We start from the raw sequence: 12,715 nt of genomic DNA, 5'->3' as shown, positions 1-12,715 counted from the left end.
GGGACTAGCCACACCGTAGTCCTCTTTCTAGCCTTTTCCCGGGCATGCATCCCGCCGGCAGCCCGGAGGCGGGGGCAGGCGGGGACGGCGCCCGGCTGAGGCCGGGCTGCCGGGTTTTCCTGCCGGGAAGGGCCGGGCAGGCGCGCCGTGGGGGCCGGCGGCGGGGAGAGCGGCGGGGGCCGGCGCACCGCCGCTGCCCGGGGGAGGGCGGCTGCCGCGGGACAGCGTCCCCTTCGCCGCGGGACCGAGGGGAGCGGGCCCCGCCGCCCCGCCCCAGCACGGCGGCCCTCACCCGCCGACCGGGAAGCGCCTCTTTCCCCCGTGCACCGCCGCCGGCCTTGCAGCGCGGCGCTGCCCGCCTCCTCCCCGGCGCCGGCCCCGCCGCCCCGACCACTTGCCATTTGCATGTCTCCGGTGCTCGGGAGGAGGCGGCAGGCTATGCTCCGGGCCGGGGAGGGGGGGCCGGGGCCGCGGCCGCCAAGCCTGCCGCCTCCCGGGCCGCCCGCACGGATCTGTGCATCCGCCTCTTCCTTCCCCCGCGCCGCCTCCGCCGGGGGAGCCGGCGGGGGCCGTACGTGCTGGGCCGGGAGCGAGGGGAGGGTCTGCGGCTCGGCGTCGCTGCAGCAGCGTCGGCCCCGCCGCGCCGCCAGGGACCGGGTGCGGGCGCCGCCGCCGCCGGCTCTCCGCGCCGCCCCCGCCGCTGCTGCTGCTGCCGGTGGTGCTGCCGGTGCCGCGCGGCGACCGCCGCTGCTGGCGGGAGGGGCAGGGATGTGAGCGGTCCGGTCGGCTTGGCCCCCCCTCCTTTTTTTTTTTTTTTTTTTTTTTTTCCTCTTCTTTCCCCCTCTCTCCTCCAAAAAAACAGACCAAACCAGCCAACCAACCCCAAAAAACCCAGAGGGCGTGGGGGGTGGGGGCATCCCGTGTCGCCGCCGCCACCCTCCGCTGGATCCATTGTGAGGAAATTGCTATTCGCCGGCAGCGGCGGCACATCTGGGCGGGCACATCTGGGCATGCAACATCGCCTCCCGCCGCCTTCCTCCTCCGTCCTCCAGCCCGCCGAGCGGATCCCTCCGGGCCGCCGGGGAGGTTCCCGCTCGCCAGACCCTGGGTCCCTCTTTCGGACTGAATATTAAAGAACTGGCAGCGCGGGGGGGTGGGGTGGGGTGGAAATAAAGGCTGCTTTTTTTTTTTTCCCTGGGATTTATTTCATGGGGATGTGTTCAAGACAAGAGAGGATTCAGAAGGATATTGACGTTGTGATCCAAAAGTGCAAGGCGGAGAAGGACTGCCTGTTTGCAGGTGAGTCTCCCTCCCGGGCGCAGGCTGCCGGCGCCGCCGCTCCCGCCGCGGCCGCCCGGGCTCTGCCCGTGCCCTTCGACGCCGTTCCCGGGCGCGGGGGCCGCCGCCGCGCCGGCCTCTGCCTGCCCTCAGCCCCCTTCCTCCTCCTCCTCCTCCTCGCCTTCCGAGGGCATGTGGGAGCAGAGGAGACCAGGCGCCGCCGGCCGGGAAGGGGAGGGTGGGGGACACACAGGCACGCACGCACGCACACGCATCCCGAGCCAGGGAGCGTGGCGGTGGCCACACGCAGCACCGGCGGGTGTGGGTGCGTGTGAGGCGGGTGCGTGGAGCCCCGCTGCCCGGCGCAGCCCTGGGGCGGGCGAGCGCAGCCCTGCGCGGCTCGCTCCGGCCGGCGCTTCCCGGCCGGGCGGGCTCCTGCGCCCCCCCCCCCCCCCCCCCCCGGTGCTTGCCTTTATCCCGGCCCCAGGGCACGGCCCGCGGCAAAGGCCCCCGCTTTCCGTGCGAACACCCCGCACGCCCCCCGCGGGGTGTCGCGGCTGCCCCGGCGCGGTGCCGTGGCCGGAGCCCGGCTCGTGGCTGCCTGTTGCCGTTCCTGACGGTTGAAATCCCTGCCGTTGCCATAGCACCGGGCACTTGTTGCGAGGGGCTGGGGGGGAGATGCTGCATTTCCCCCGGTTCACCACGACCCCCCTCCGCCCACCCTCGTGTCGGCACCTCAACGCTGGTCTGTAAAACCTCGGCTATTTCAGCCAAAATAAAGACAAGTTGTAATAACGCAGCTCTTTGTCTTTCAGATTTCAGGTACTCAGACTCCACCTTTACCTTCACCTACATTGGAGGCTCCAAAAGGTACCGTTTTTTAACAGTAACGACTCCCTTCATTTCCTGCTGGCAGTGAGGTGCAGTGGTTCGATACCGTGGCAGGATTTTTTTGTTTCCTTTCCTTTTGCAAGGAGGATTGGCAAATCCTCTATGTCCGTGCAAACGTAAACTGAGGAGGAGTTGTCTGGGGAGGTGATCGGAACGGTGATCCTAGTTGTCAGAGGCATGTTCCTCCGGGTGCTGCTCTGTGGAGCTTTGCTGTTTCTCTTTTTTTAATTTACGTGATACATCATAGAATTTCTGCTCTACGTAAACTTAAGCGCAGCAAAGGCATCAACGTATGGTATAAAGTTAATTCATGTTAACAGACTGGGAAAAGTTACGATTTTAATAAGAAATAGGCCAAATCCCACACCGGCATCTTATGCTCTTGCATGAGAGCCATTTTTAGTCCCATGACAGATGCAAGACTCTCTGCAATTGAGCAAATCAAATTCTTCAGACATTAAGTGAAATGTCAGTATAGCTTATAAGGCTAAAAAATGTTTTTATTGAACGTTAGTTTAAATATTCCTTCAAAGTGATTCCAAGCTTTTGGTTATAAACTGGATTGTGCCTGTACACATTTTAAAATTACCTTTCAGCATTTGTTGTGTTTGTCTGTTTTCAAAAGGAAATATATGTGAAAGCTTGAACACCCATCCTTTGTGTTTCCTTCTCAGTTACCTTTTACTTAATAAGGTATTAACATTATATGCTACGTCGTTCTCTTATCCTTTAGCTGAATTTTATTACAGCTGGCAAGGAGTCTTGGTTTTACTTTTTTAATTTTAATTCCCCCCCCCCGCAGTTCATCTGATATCTTTGGCAATTATTTTTCTTCCCCGGGGTGGGCTAGGTTAAAGTGCTGTATTCTTTGCAGGTGAACATTTCAGTGCAGGCAGCACTCCCACAGCCATCCGTTTTCCCCTGTGCACGCTCAGGGGTCTGGCTGCAGGACCAGGCTCCCACATGGTCCCCAGGCTGCGAGAGTGCTCAGAAAAACGCTTTTCCGCCTCACCAGCCGCCCTCTTCCTACTAAAGAAAAACACAACTTCTGTCATTTTCAGTGGAGTAGGATAGTTCAGCCAGTAGCTTAGAACTGATATATATTTTAGGTTGCTTGTAGTATACTCTTTCATTTAGGGTTTTAGTGTATGTTTTGTTGTGGTCTTGTTTTAAAGGCAATTTTGAAAAGCTTGATAGAGTAAAAACTATCTAATAGAAATACTATTTATCATGTACTTAAAATGATTGAATTTGAAAGTTACTTTGCATTGTTTTCTAAACCAAATATTCCAGCAAGAAACCAGGAAGTGAAACTTATGTATTGTTTCCATTTTCCAAGCTGAATAAAGTGAAAAGCCTAAGGTCATAACCAATGGGAAACAAACTGGTTTATAAATATTGAAACAAAACATCACTTCTATGACGAGAGACAGAAGAGGGCCTTAAAATCCACAGCCTTGAATTTTAATTGGGGTCAGCATTTACTTAGGAAACTGGAAACTAGTCTCAGGACCTTGAAAATTCAAGCTGAATTGAGAAACAAACATTGTGCTTACAGAAATTGGTGAATGCTGGTTGTTATTTAGAGCATACTTAAATTTCACTTTCCTTTTCACATTTTAAGGACATTTGAAAAGCATCCTTTGAGATAAGGGCTTCACATTCTCTGCTTGTTTGTATTGCAATTTAGAAAGATTTACAATATTCAACAAGTGGTGTACTTAGTGGCAGGTTTATAGTAGTAAGCTTTCTTGTGAAGTACATAAAATGAAAACCCTAAGCCTTGACTATGAAGAGCCAAGCTTCAGTTTCTCGCATCAAAGAAGAGTTAGTGGTTTCTTCTTAGAGAAGGTGCTGGCTGAGCAGCAGCTGTACTGCACTCTGTGCAGCATTCAGGCAACTCTCCAGTACCAGGTCAACAGCAGTGACTTGTACGTGGGAATGACTTAGGAGAGCACAAGGCTAAGGGTCTTTTTCTTGCATTCAGCCATGATTTTTTTTCTTACTGTGACTGCTGCAGCTGTCGACTTCTTCAGTGGTGACCCCATTTTTTGACTACTGCACTCAGAAATTGTCCCTAAATGACAAAATCTCTATTAGCTCGTGATCATAGACTTGAGTATCAGCCAACAGGCCTGGTCCAGTTACTTCAGGTATTCAGCATGGTCACTTTGTTCCTCTAACCAAGAGGAGCATGGGCTTCCAAGTAATGGGCAAAGGGATGGATGTTCACTGGATGGATGTTCCAACCAAGAAACAGATTTAAATGAGTAAGAGTAGAAATAGTGTGTAAGGAAGATGATTGTACTTCAGCGCTCATTAGCCGTGCTTGGAACTAAGCCTTTTTCATGCTTTTTTTCCTTCAGATGTTCCTTTAGGTCAGTGTGTGTTATGGCTTTGTTGTAGCCATAGTGGTTAGATACAAGAGCAGAAACCCTTGAAAGAAGGCAGTATGTTTTCTGTTTGAGAAGGGGGATTCTTCGTTCTACCTTGTATAAAGGCAGATGACAATACTAGCAAGTTAAACATCCCTGGCGGTTTTACTCTGCATAGTGGAGTTGCCTTTGGTGCCCACTAACTCCATTTATCAGTGGTCTTAATTTATAAACTCAGAGCCATGTTCTCAGTAATTCAGTGTAAGTCCATGTACCAGTATAATTTCAGTTATGTTGGTGACCTAAGGTTTATTTGTGTTTGTTCTTTAAACTGTTAAGTTTATCTGTGTGAGATTTTTCTTCTTGGGGCCAGCTTCTCTGACTTTATCTTATTTTCTCTGTTACTTGCATTGATTGCACAGGCTCTTCCTACATTAGCACTATTCAAACATTGAGGCAGTACATAACAACACTGCAGATCAATCCAAATAGATAGCCCTGCTCTGGAGCACATTTGTCATCGCTTTGGTGGACTTGTGTTCACACAGTGAAGTGCTGAACCAAACCCTGAGGGCATGACTTAGCTTTTGTTCAGGTACAGAGGTTCCAACTGAGAACTATTTTTTTTTCTTTATGTAGACATCTTCCAACATTTGACCTTTATACTGTGTAAATAATCTATGTGTAAGTGGTCACTGGATGGGCTTCAAGGAGATTCTGCATTTGCAGGATTTTTCTTGAAAAGTTAGAATGGAAGAATCTCTTCAAGTACAAACATATTTGTGTAGTGTGAGTTATCATAAATAGTCCTTTACTTATCTAGTTCATTTAATCCTTTTCGACTGTATTTCTCTGTACTACTTTTTTTTTTTTTTTTAAATGCACAGTGTTCACATATCCAAATTATTGAGAGCTGTTTGACACTGCAGAGAAGCTCCCTGTTTTGGGAAGGTTGTAATTAGCAATTTATTAGTGAAAGCACATCTTTGTGTATTATGTGGGCACTAAATATGGGGCAGATTGTTCATCAATTTAATAATTTTTAATTTTATTTTCAGAAAGCAAGTAAGGTGATAGATTTCTTATGAAATGAGGTGCTTATTCATGTGCTGTGACTGCAAGATTTACTCTTCTTTAACTGCATCTGGAAGAACATCAGAAATGGGTGGATTTTTAATGCTTTTTACTGCAGGATCTGAAAAGGATATTAAAGTGTGAACATGTCGAGTTCCCTTTTTTTTAAAAAAGAATTTCGTTTCCTTTTTCCTATTTTCTGCCCCTGTATGAAACATTGCTCCTCCAGAAACTGTGCAGACTGAACAGAGCTGCTGATCTGTCATCTGTCAGATAAAAATGTATGATGCCCTGAAGTTGTTCTCACTTTATATGTCATTTGACATGTTTTATATAGAAGCAGGGCTTGGTTGTCCTAAAAAAAAAAAAGTGTTTCCTTTTTTTAGGGTTTTTCTCCCCCTCCCCCCTTTTTCTTTTTTTTTTTTTTCCTGAGGCTAAACAAGGACATCATATCAGTCCTGAAATACCTCTTCATTCAAGTATGTATTTAACTCTCATTGGCAGCGAGGGACAATGACAATAGGGCTGTGTATGAGAACAGATCTAATACTGCAGCACATTATAAAGCGACTAGATAAGACCTGTAAGAACTGAACATACACATTAATTTTGTCAGCAAAATTCCCGTCTCCTATTTATCCAGTGGAGTCTTGTGTTCTGCTCTCCGTACTTTAGCACAATGATTACAACAATGGCAGTACTGAAGAAGCAAGGAAAGTTGAATTTTGTTCTGAAGTAATTGTTTATTTTGGCTTAAAATAATTACAAATTGTTAACTGAGGATGTTTTGATTTTGAATATTTGGTGCTTTTTTGTTTTCTATGCAAGAGGTTTTACATAGTGCTTAATATTGTACATAATGCTTAATATTGTAGTATCAGAATTTCTTGTATAAACTGATGAACTAATTGCCACCTCGCTGTAGCGGTGAAATATTTCACAGCTGGGGAGCTGTGCCACTGGAAGAATAACTGACTGCTTCTGGCTTTCTATAGCTAGAGACAAAACCCACTATCTGAAGAGTCCTAGGACATTATGTCCACCAGGTGTTTGAATCACTTGGTGATAAACAGTGATAAGAATAATACAGATAAGCTTTTTTTTCCCGTTAGTGGTATGTCCTATTGCTACTTATGTGAATTTAATAAAACTGCTGACATGAGAGGTTCCATTTGGTGAGTGATTTTGAGATTCTGGTATCACTCTAGTAATGCTGAAAGTCTTCAGTACAAAAAAGCGCTGTGAATAAAAATGGTTTTGATATTGGTATGTATTTTTATCTTAAAATTCATATGCAATTTATATATACTGAGCAAAAAAGGAGAGGGAGAACTGAAAACATTTGTTAAGCAGTGGTGGCTTACATAAGAGGAGAGTGTCCATGAAAGTATAACTTAAGAACATGAGATTTTAATGGAATCCATTGCTCTGAATGTTTTTAGTTTTGCTGGAATCAGTTTTATACAGGGCTTAGCAAGGGCTAGCACAAATACAGTTCGTCATCTGTTGCTAATGGCTGTGCTTCACTTTGTGTTCAGGTTATTAAATATGTAATAACATTCCTAAAACCTACCTCGACTACAATATGAGAGGGGTGAAAACTAGATAGACAGCCTGTACGTAGCTGTTTGTTTATTGATATTTCAAAATATCTGGAAGATTGTACCTTGACTTTCAATTTTAACTTCTGTATCAAATATGGCCTAACATTTTTGCTGGGTCTGCACCATTTCCTGGGAGAGAAATCTGTGATATGAGACAGGAATCTAGTTTAGATATAACATGGCAAGCACTGTGATTTTCATTTCTTCATTAAAGATTCTGTAGATGAAGTAATTTTGAATACAGCCTCGGGTACTTTTAAAAAACATTTTTGTGTTAGGTAATTAAGTTTCAGTTTTAAAATCCCTCTTTAAGACAAGCCTTTGCATTCCATCAATTCCTGCTAACGTACCTAGTCTGACTTTATACTACTTTCTAATATTATCAGTGTGTAGTATGTATATGAGATCTACCCATACATTCCTATAGACAGTTTTTTGATAGATATGACAAGAAATTCAGTAGGTGTGATTTAAAAAAAGATTCATCCTAAAAAGAGATCTAGTAGAACGCTACAGTAAAAAGTCATTAAGTGCAATGTTGAGGGTTTGTGAAAAGCAAAATCAACACCATTCTACTCACGGTCTTACGGAGCTCGCCTTTTTTTTGATGGTCTGTGTCTGACAGATCCTTCTGGCCTTGCTGTTAGAATTTCAGCGCTGTCTGGAATTAACCCAGTCCCCGTCGTTGCATCTGGTAAAAATCGCATACTTCAGGGAGAGTATGGTCTTGTGGAGAACTGTTACTGGTCTGACAGAGTGAGTGGCTGGCCTCTTTCAGCTGCATACTGTACTGATAGTAAGAACAATACTTTCAAATTATGAATATCTACTTTTCAGTGAGAAAAACGTGGTTTTAGGCACTTAAATTAATGGCCTAGTTTTCAGCAGTGCCAAACTTCAACACCACGTAGTGGTCTCGGTATTACTGTGCATTGCTTAGCACTTTTAAAAAACATGACGATCTTTATGCAGGTGTTTTTGTTGTACAAATGTATGCACTGTTGTTTGAATGGTTCACCAGCACAGAGTTGGGAAGAGTGCTTGAATGTCTTTACAGAAAACATTTTCAGTAACTTCTTCTTTCTTTGCTTTCATCACATATTTTAGCATATTAGCTACCTAAAAATAGACCTGTAGGCTGTCATTGTTAAAGTGTTAATGTGATAAGACAAATAAATTTGAAAGCAGAGTTCACTCTGACAAAATAAATTTAGATCACTTTTCTCTGTATTGAGACTAATGCCATTTCTCGGTTTTCCTGTTAGTCTCTAATAATTTCCCGTATTTTTCATCACTCATAAATAAAGAGCTGAAGATACCTGTTAGCATATTTTTCCATGGATTACTTACTGTTCAGAGCGTGAATTCTCATTTGAGTCAGCATCTAGTCACTCAGAGTCAAAATACCTACTTTAATAAGCTTCAGCACCTAGAGGGAAAGTAAATTTTGAACTGCTGGGAGACTTCACTTTAGTTACAATTAAAACTAAGAAGAGAATGAAATGTGAGTAAGTCTAGAAAAAACTCTAATGTGTAATTCTGCCTTAGCATTAAATAAATCCCATATAAGAGGACAGCTCTTAAGAATTAATGTCTTCCTTGCTACAGGAGGGTGAAGATTTTTACAGATGTTTCATTGAACTGGCTTCATCTGAGGAAGAGGAGCTACCTTTAACAGGGAAAAACTGGCTCATAAAGATAAGCCAACTATGCTGTACAGCAATAGCTAAAAATCTTACTGGAAGAAGAGGGGCTAAACAAGGTACAGAAGTAACATCTCCTTTCCCTGACAGCCTTCTGCATGGTCACACAGGATTGCGTCCAGCCAATTGCTATGGGAGGAAGAGCAGGAAAGAGTCTTGCCTGAGGACCGGGAACAATTGTTGCTTTTATGAGTCAGACTTCTCCTGGGAGGACCCATTATCTCCAGGGAGCTTTATGTCAGAGATTGTGTTCCTCTGTTGCAAGGGCTAAACACCATCATACATACGTGCTTTTGGCATTATGTAATCCCGTGGGAGTAAGTTATGGTCTTGCACATGCTCACGTAAGGTAACAGGCAGAAAACAGTCTTGGGTAAAGGTGGGAGGCTGAGCTTTTCTTTCTGTAGCTTGCTTGAAGGCAGAGTACCTGTGTGAGCCCTGTAGAAGGCTTTGGCTTCTGTTGTAGAAGACCATGGCATGTCCTGGCAATTAGGATTGAGCTGAATCACTTCTTCGGAGGGAGGCCTGTGCCGTGTTTAGCGGCAGCCTGTCTGAAGCAACTAATTCAGGGCAAAGAGGAAGCTCAAAGAAACTAGCAAACCCTCCAGATGCCTCCTTCCAGCCTGTAGGCATTGATCAGAAATAAAAGGGGCAACAGCATGTCTCCCATATAATGAAATGTACTGTTTGCCAAAAGAGAGTGCAAAAAATTGTGATATACCATTTGTAGAAGGAAGTTTATGATTAAAGAATAAGTTCCTTTCAAACTGTGTAGCATTCTGCATTTCATCTCATATATTGCAGGTTACCATCTTGAAATCTTGTTGCTTTAAATTACTGTTCCATTTTATGTTTATAGGTAAGAATTTTTCATATCCTAAGAGCCAAGCTAGAAGGCAGAATAACTTTGCACCATTCAGCTGTCATGCTTCTACTCAATAAGGTGTTCGTGAGAGACAGCATTTGCTCTCAAGCAGGAAAAATAGCTTATGGGTTAGACATGGTATGCCAGGTCATTAGCTTTTCTGCAAATGGTAGAATATTTTATTTTAGGGTTATTGTTGGGTGGTTTTTTTTTTTGTGGTATTGCTCATTTTCACTTATTCTTTTTCCTTAATGTTGAAAACTTTGTCATTGATGGAGAGTTCTCACTCTGTAATAATCATACACATAGCAAAATATGAAAATAATTAGGTTGCCTTTCTGTCGGATTAGGACCTGGGGTTGATAAAGGTGTTAAACCCAGGAAGCACTTCACTGTCAGAAAAGTACTTCCTGATAGTCAATTGCTTGATCTCAATTACAGTTCTATGAATCTGGAGTAATTCCACTGGTGTGATGGCATTCACTGGGGTCCACGGTGATACTGCTGAATTTTTTATTTGCCCTGACTACTGCCTAGTGAACGCCAATCCAGGTGACTTTTTTTACCTGGTGGGGGAGTTATGAAGGCCAGAGTTCTGTTTTCTGCCATCTTTGCAGATGTATTCTCATTTTTGAGTACTTTCCTGGATGGTGGGAGAGCTGCAATTTATCCAGGGAAAAAAGCTTGTTTTCTTGCATTCTTACCAAGTCATGGGCGTTGCAGAGGGCACAGACAGAAGGCCAGTTGTCAAAACCATGCTTTTCTTCCTCTTTTTAGTCTTAGTGTCTGAAAACCTGGTTGTCAGAGTGTCCTCTTTTGAGAACATAATTTGGTAGCCTCTTTACCTGCCACTCATTCAGAATCAGTATTAAATCTTAAGCTGAGTCCCAAAACGGTTTCAGAGTTTTTTGTAGATATAACCATTAGTTGAAATATAAATGGTGGTATCTTCACAAGGACTTTTAGGTGAAAACACCTAAAAGGAACATGTTGACTTTGTCCAGATTAAAACTGTGTGAAAACTGGTCATTTCAGTATATATCTGTGCAAAACAGTGGAAACAATCAAACAAAAAGTTTTACAGTATTTCAGACCCAAAAATGTAACCTTCAGGTATTAAAAACTTCTGGAAAACATGTATTTGGTTAATGCCTTAGTACAGCAGTTGTGGACACTATCAACAGACTTCCCTTATGGATAGGGAATTATATAAATTAAGGCGGTCTACTGGTTTAATAAAGTTCTATGAATATGGCATGAAATCTTTTGTACATGGTTATAGCTATAATGGAGTTAGAGCTGAAAGCTGAGCTTATTAATTCTTTTAAGTTAGAGCATTATTTTGCTATAAAGGCTTTCAGTCACACTATAGAACAAGGCTTGTTAGGCTTGGCATAAAATCTCAGTAGTAGGATTTTGTAGGCTTACGTGTTGAAAAAGGACTCATTTTATCAGTGGATGACCAGAACAGAGAAATTGGTTGTGTTTAGGTGGCAACAGGAGGAGCATAACCTCTGCAAGAATATCCTTGGGCATATATTAGTGGTGTTAGCTCAGGCCAACAGAAGTTTTAAATTAGTTTAGTATTGGTCTCTAGAGTGCAAAGTAGAGAGTCACAATGATCAGCCCACCAAAGATGCAAGCTCTCTTGCCTCTAGCAGACCTACGTGCACATACTTCCTCCCTCCCCTCCCCCCACAAATAGCTGTGTAACACTAGAGCAGCATTGCCTTTGGCATACAGTCCTGCTTTCTGTATGTTCCCTGTGCCAGATTTAGCTGTTGATGGAATTTTTACATCAAACTTCAGTGTTGGTTAAAGCTGCTCTACCTTCGTTAATGAAGTAAAAATGCATGGGATTAGCAGACACCGGTTTAGTTCTTCTTGTTAAGGTATTTTGGTTGGTAATCTAACAACATTTACAATCCCATGTTTTGGCTATTGCATTTTGTTTGTTTGTTTTGATATTCTCATTTAAAATGACAAATTGTGCGGAATTTTACTTTTTATTTGGTATTAGATATATATAGTGAATTAAAAGAAATGTGTTATCTCTGTGAACCACACTACAGGGAGCAGATGAGCGGAGGGAGACTCCAGGCTCTTTCTGTACCTAAATTTATATTTTACTGATAAGCTTTATTTGTTTTAGATTGTCCCTCTTGTGATGAATAATAGCTTACTATACTGTTTCTGTGTTTAAACATCAATAACTAGATGTTAAAAAATACTACTTCATAAAAGTGTATGCCTTTATTTAAGGCATGAAGAAACACATTCATCCTGTAGTTAGCTAAAAACTGACCTTTGCCAAGGACAACACACACAGAGATACAGAGTGTGAGTACCTTTCACATGTAGCACGGTCTGGCTTCAAGGCAGGCATGGTTGTGTGGAAGATACTGGCCTCCCAGTGTGCTAATAAGGATTAGGCATTTGCTGTCCATGAAGAGGAGTTGCAGTTATATAAGTCAGGATAAAAATTACAGAAGCTGTTGATATTGCTTAAGGAGGACATAAACCAATTGTCATTTAGGGTCAAGCAAAGCTTTTACACTGGCTACAAAGTCCTTCCTCATTTCCCCTATTAGTAAGGCATTACCAGCCAACAGCACAGTGGGTCAAGCCTTTGACAGGCCACTGTGAAAGGTGGCATGTCTTGTCTGGCATGGCAACTTCTAAAGCATGTTTCCAGCATATTTCAGTGTATGTAACAGTTACAGAACTTCTGACATAAGTGCTGAGCAAATCATCATAAATTGCCGGTATTAATTAGCATTTAGCTAAAACTCTGACTGCTTACAGCATATTCCCGTCCGCGTTTTGTCCTAAGATATTTCTCTGTTGTACTTTATGTGATGTAATACTATTACCATATTCTCAGCTGATTTAAATTGACAAATTGCCATGGAATTCAGTAAAGTC

At 43.7% G+C, this 12,715-nt stretch overlaps 1 protein-coding gene across 1 annotated transcript in view; it reads left to right on the top strand.

Moving 5' to 3' along the window:
• The first annotated feature begins 1,147 nt into the window (after positions 1 to 1,147).
• The window catches only part of PARP8 (poly(ADP-ribose) polymerase family member 8), a 120,318-nt gene continuing 108,750 nt past the window's right edge, over positions 1,148 to 12,715 (top strand). The window contains exons 1-2 of the mRNA XM_075078631.1: positions 1,148 to 1,299; positions 2,094 to 2,148. Of these exons, the coding sequence (XP_074934732.1) occupies positions 1,209 to 1,299; positions 2,094 to 2,148 (146 nt within the window). The 5' untranslated portion in view covers positions 1,148 to 1,208. The remainder of the gene's footprint in view (positions 1,300 to 2,093; positions 2,149 to 12,715) is intronic.

Source organism: Phalacrocorax aristotelis, chromosome Z (genome assembly GCF_949628215.1).
Source record: "Phalacrocorax aristotelis chromosome Z, bGulAri2.1, whole genome shotgun sequence".
Lineage (NCBI taxonomy): Eukaryota > Metazoa > Chordata > Aves > Suliformes > Phalacrocoracidae > Phalacrocorax > Phalacrocorax aristotelis.
The sequence above is the reverse complement of the archived record's forward strand: the minus strand, read 5'-3'. Positions and strand labels throughout refer to the sequence as shown.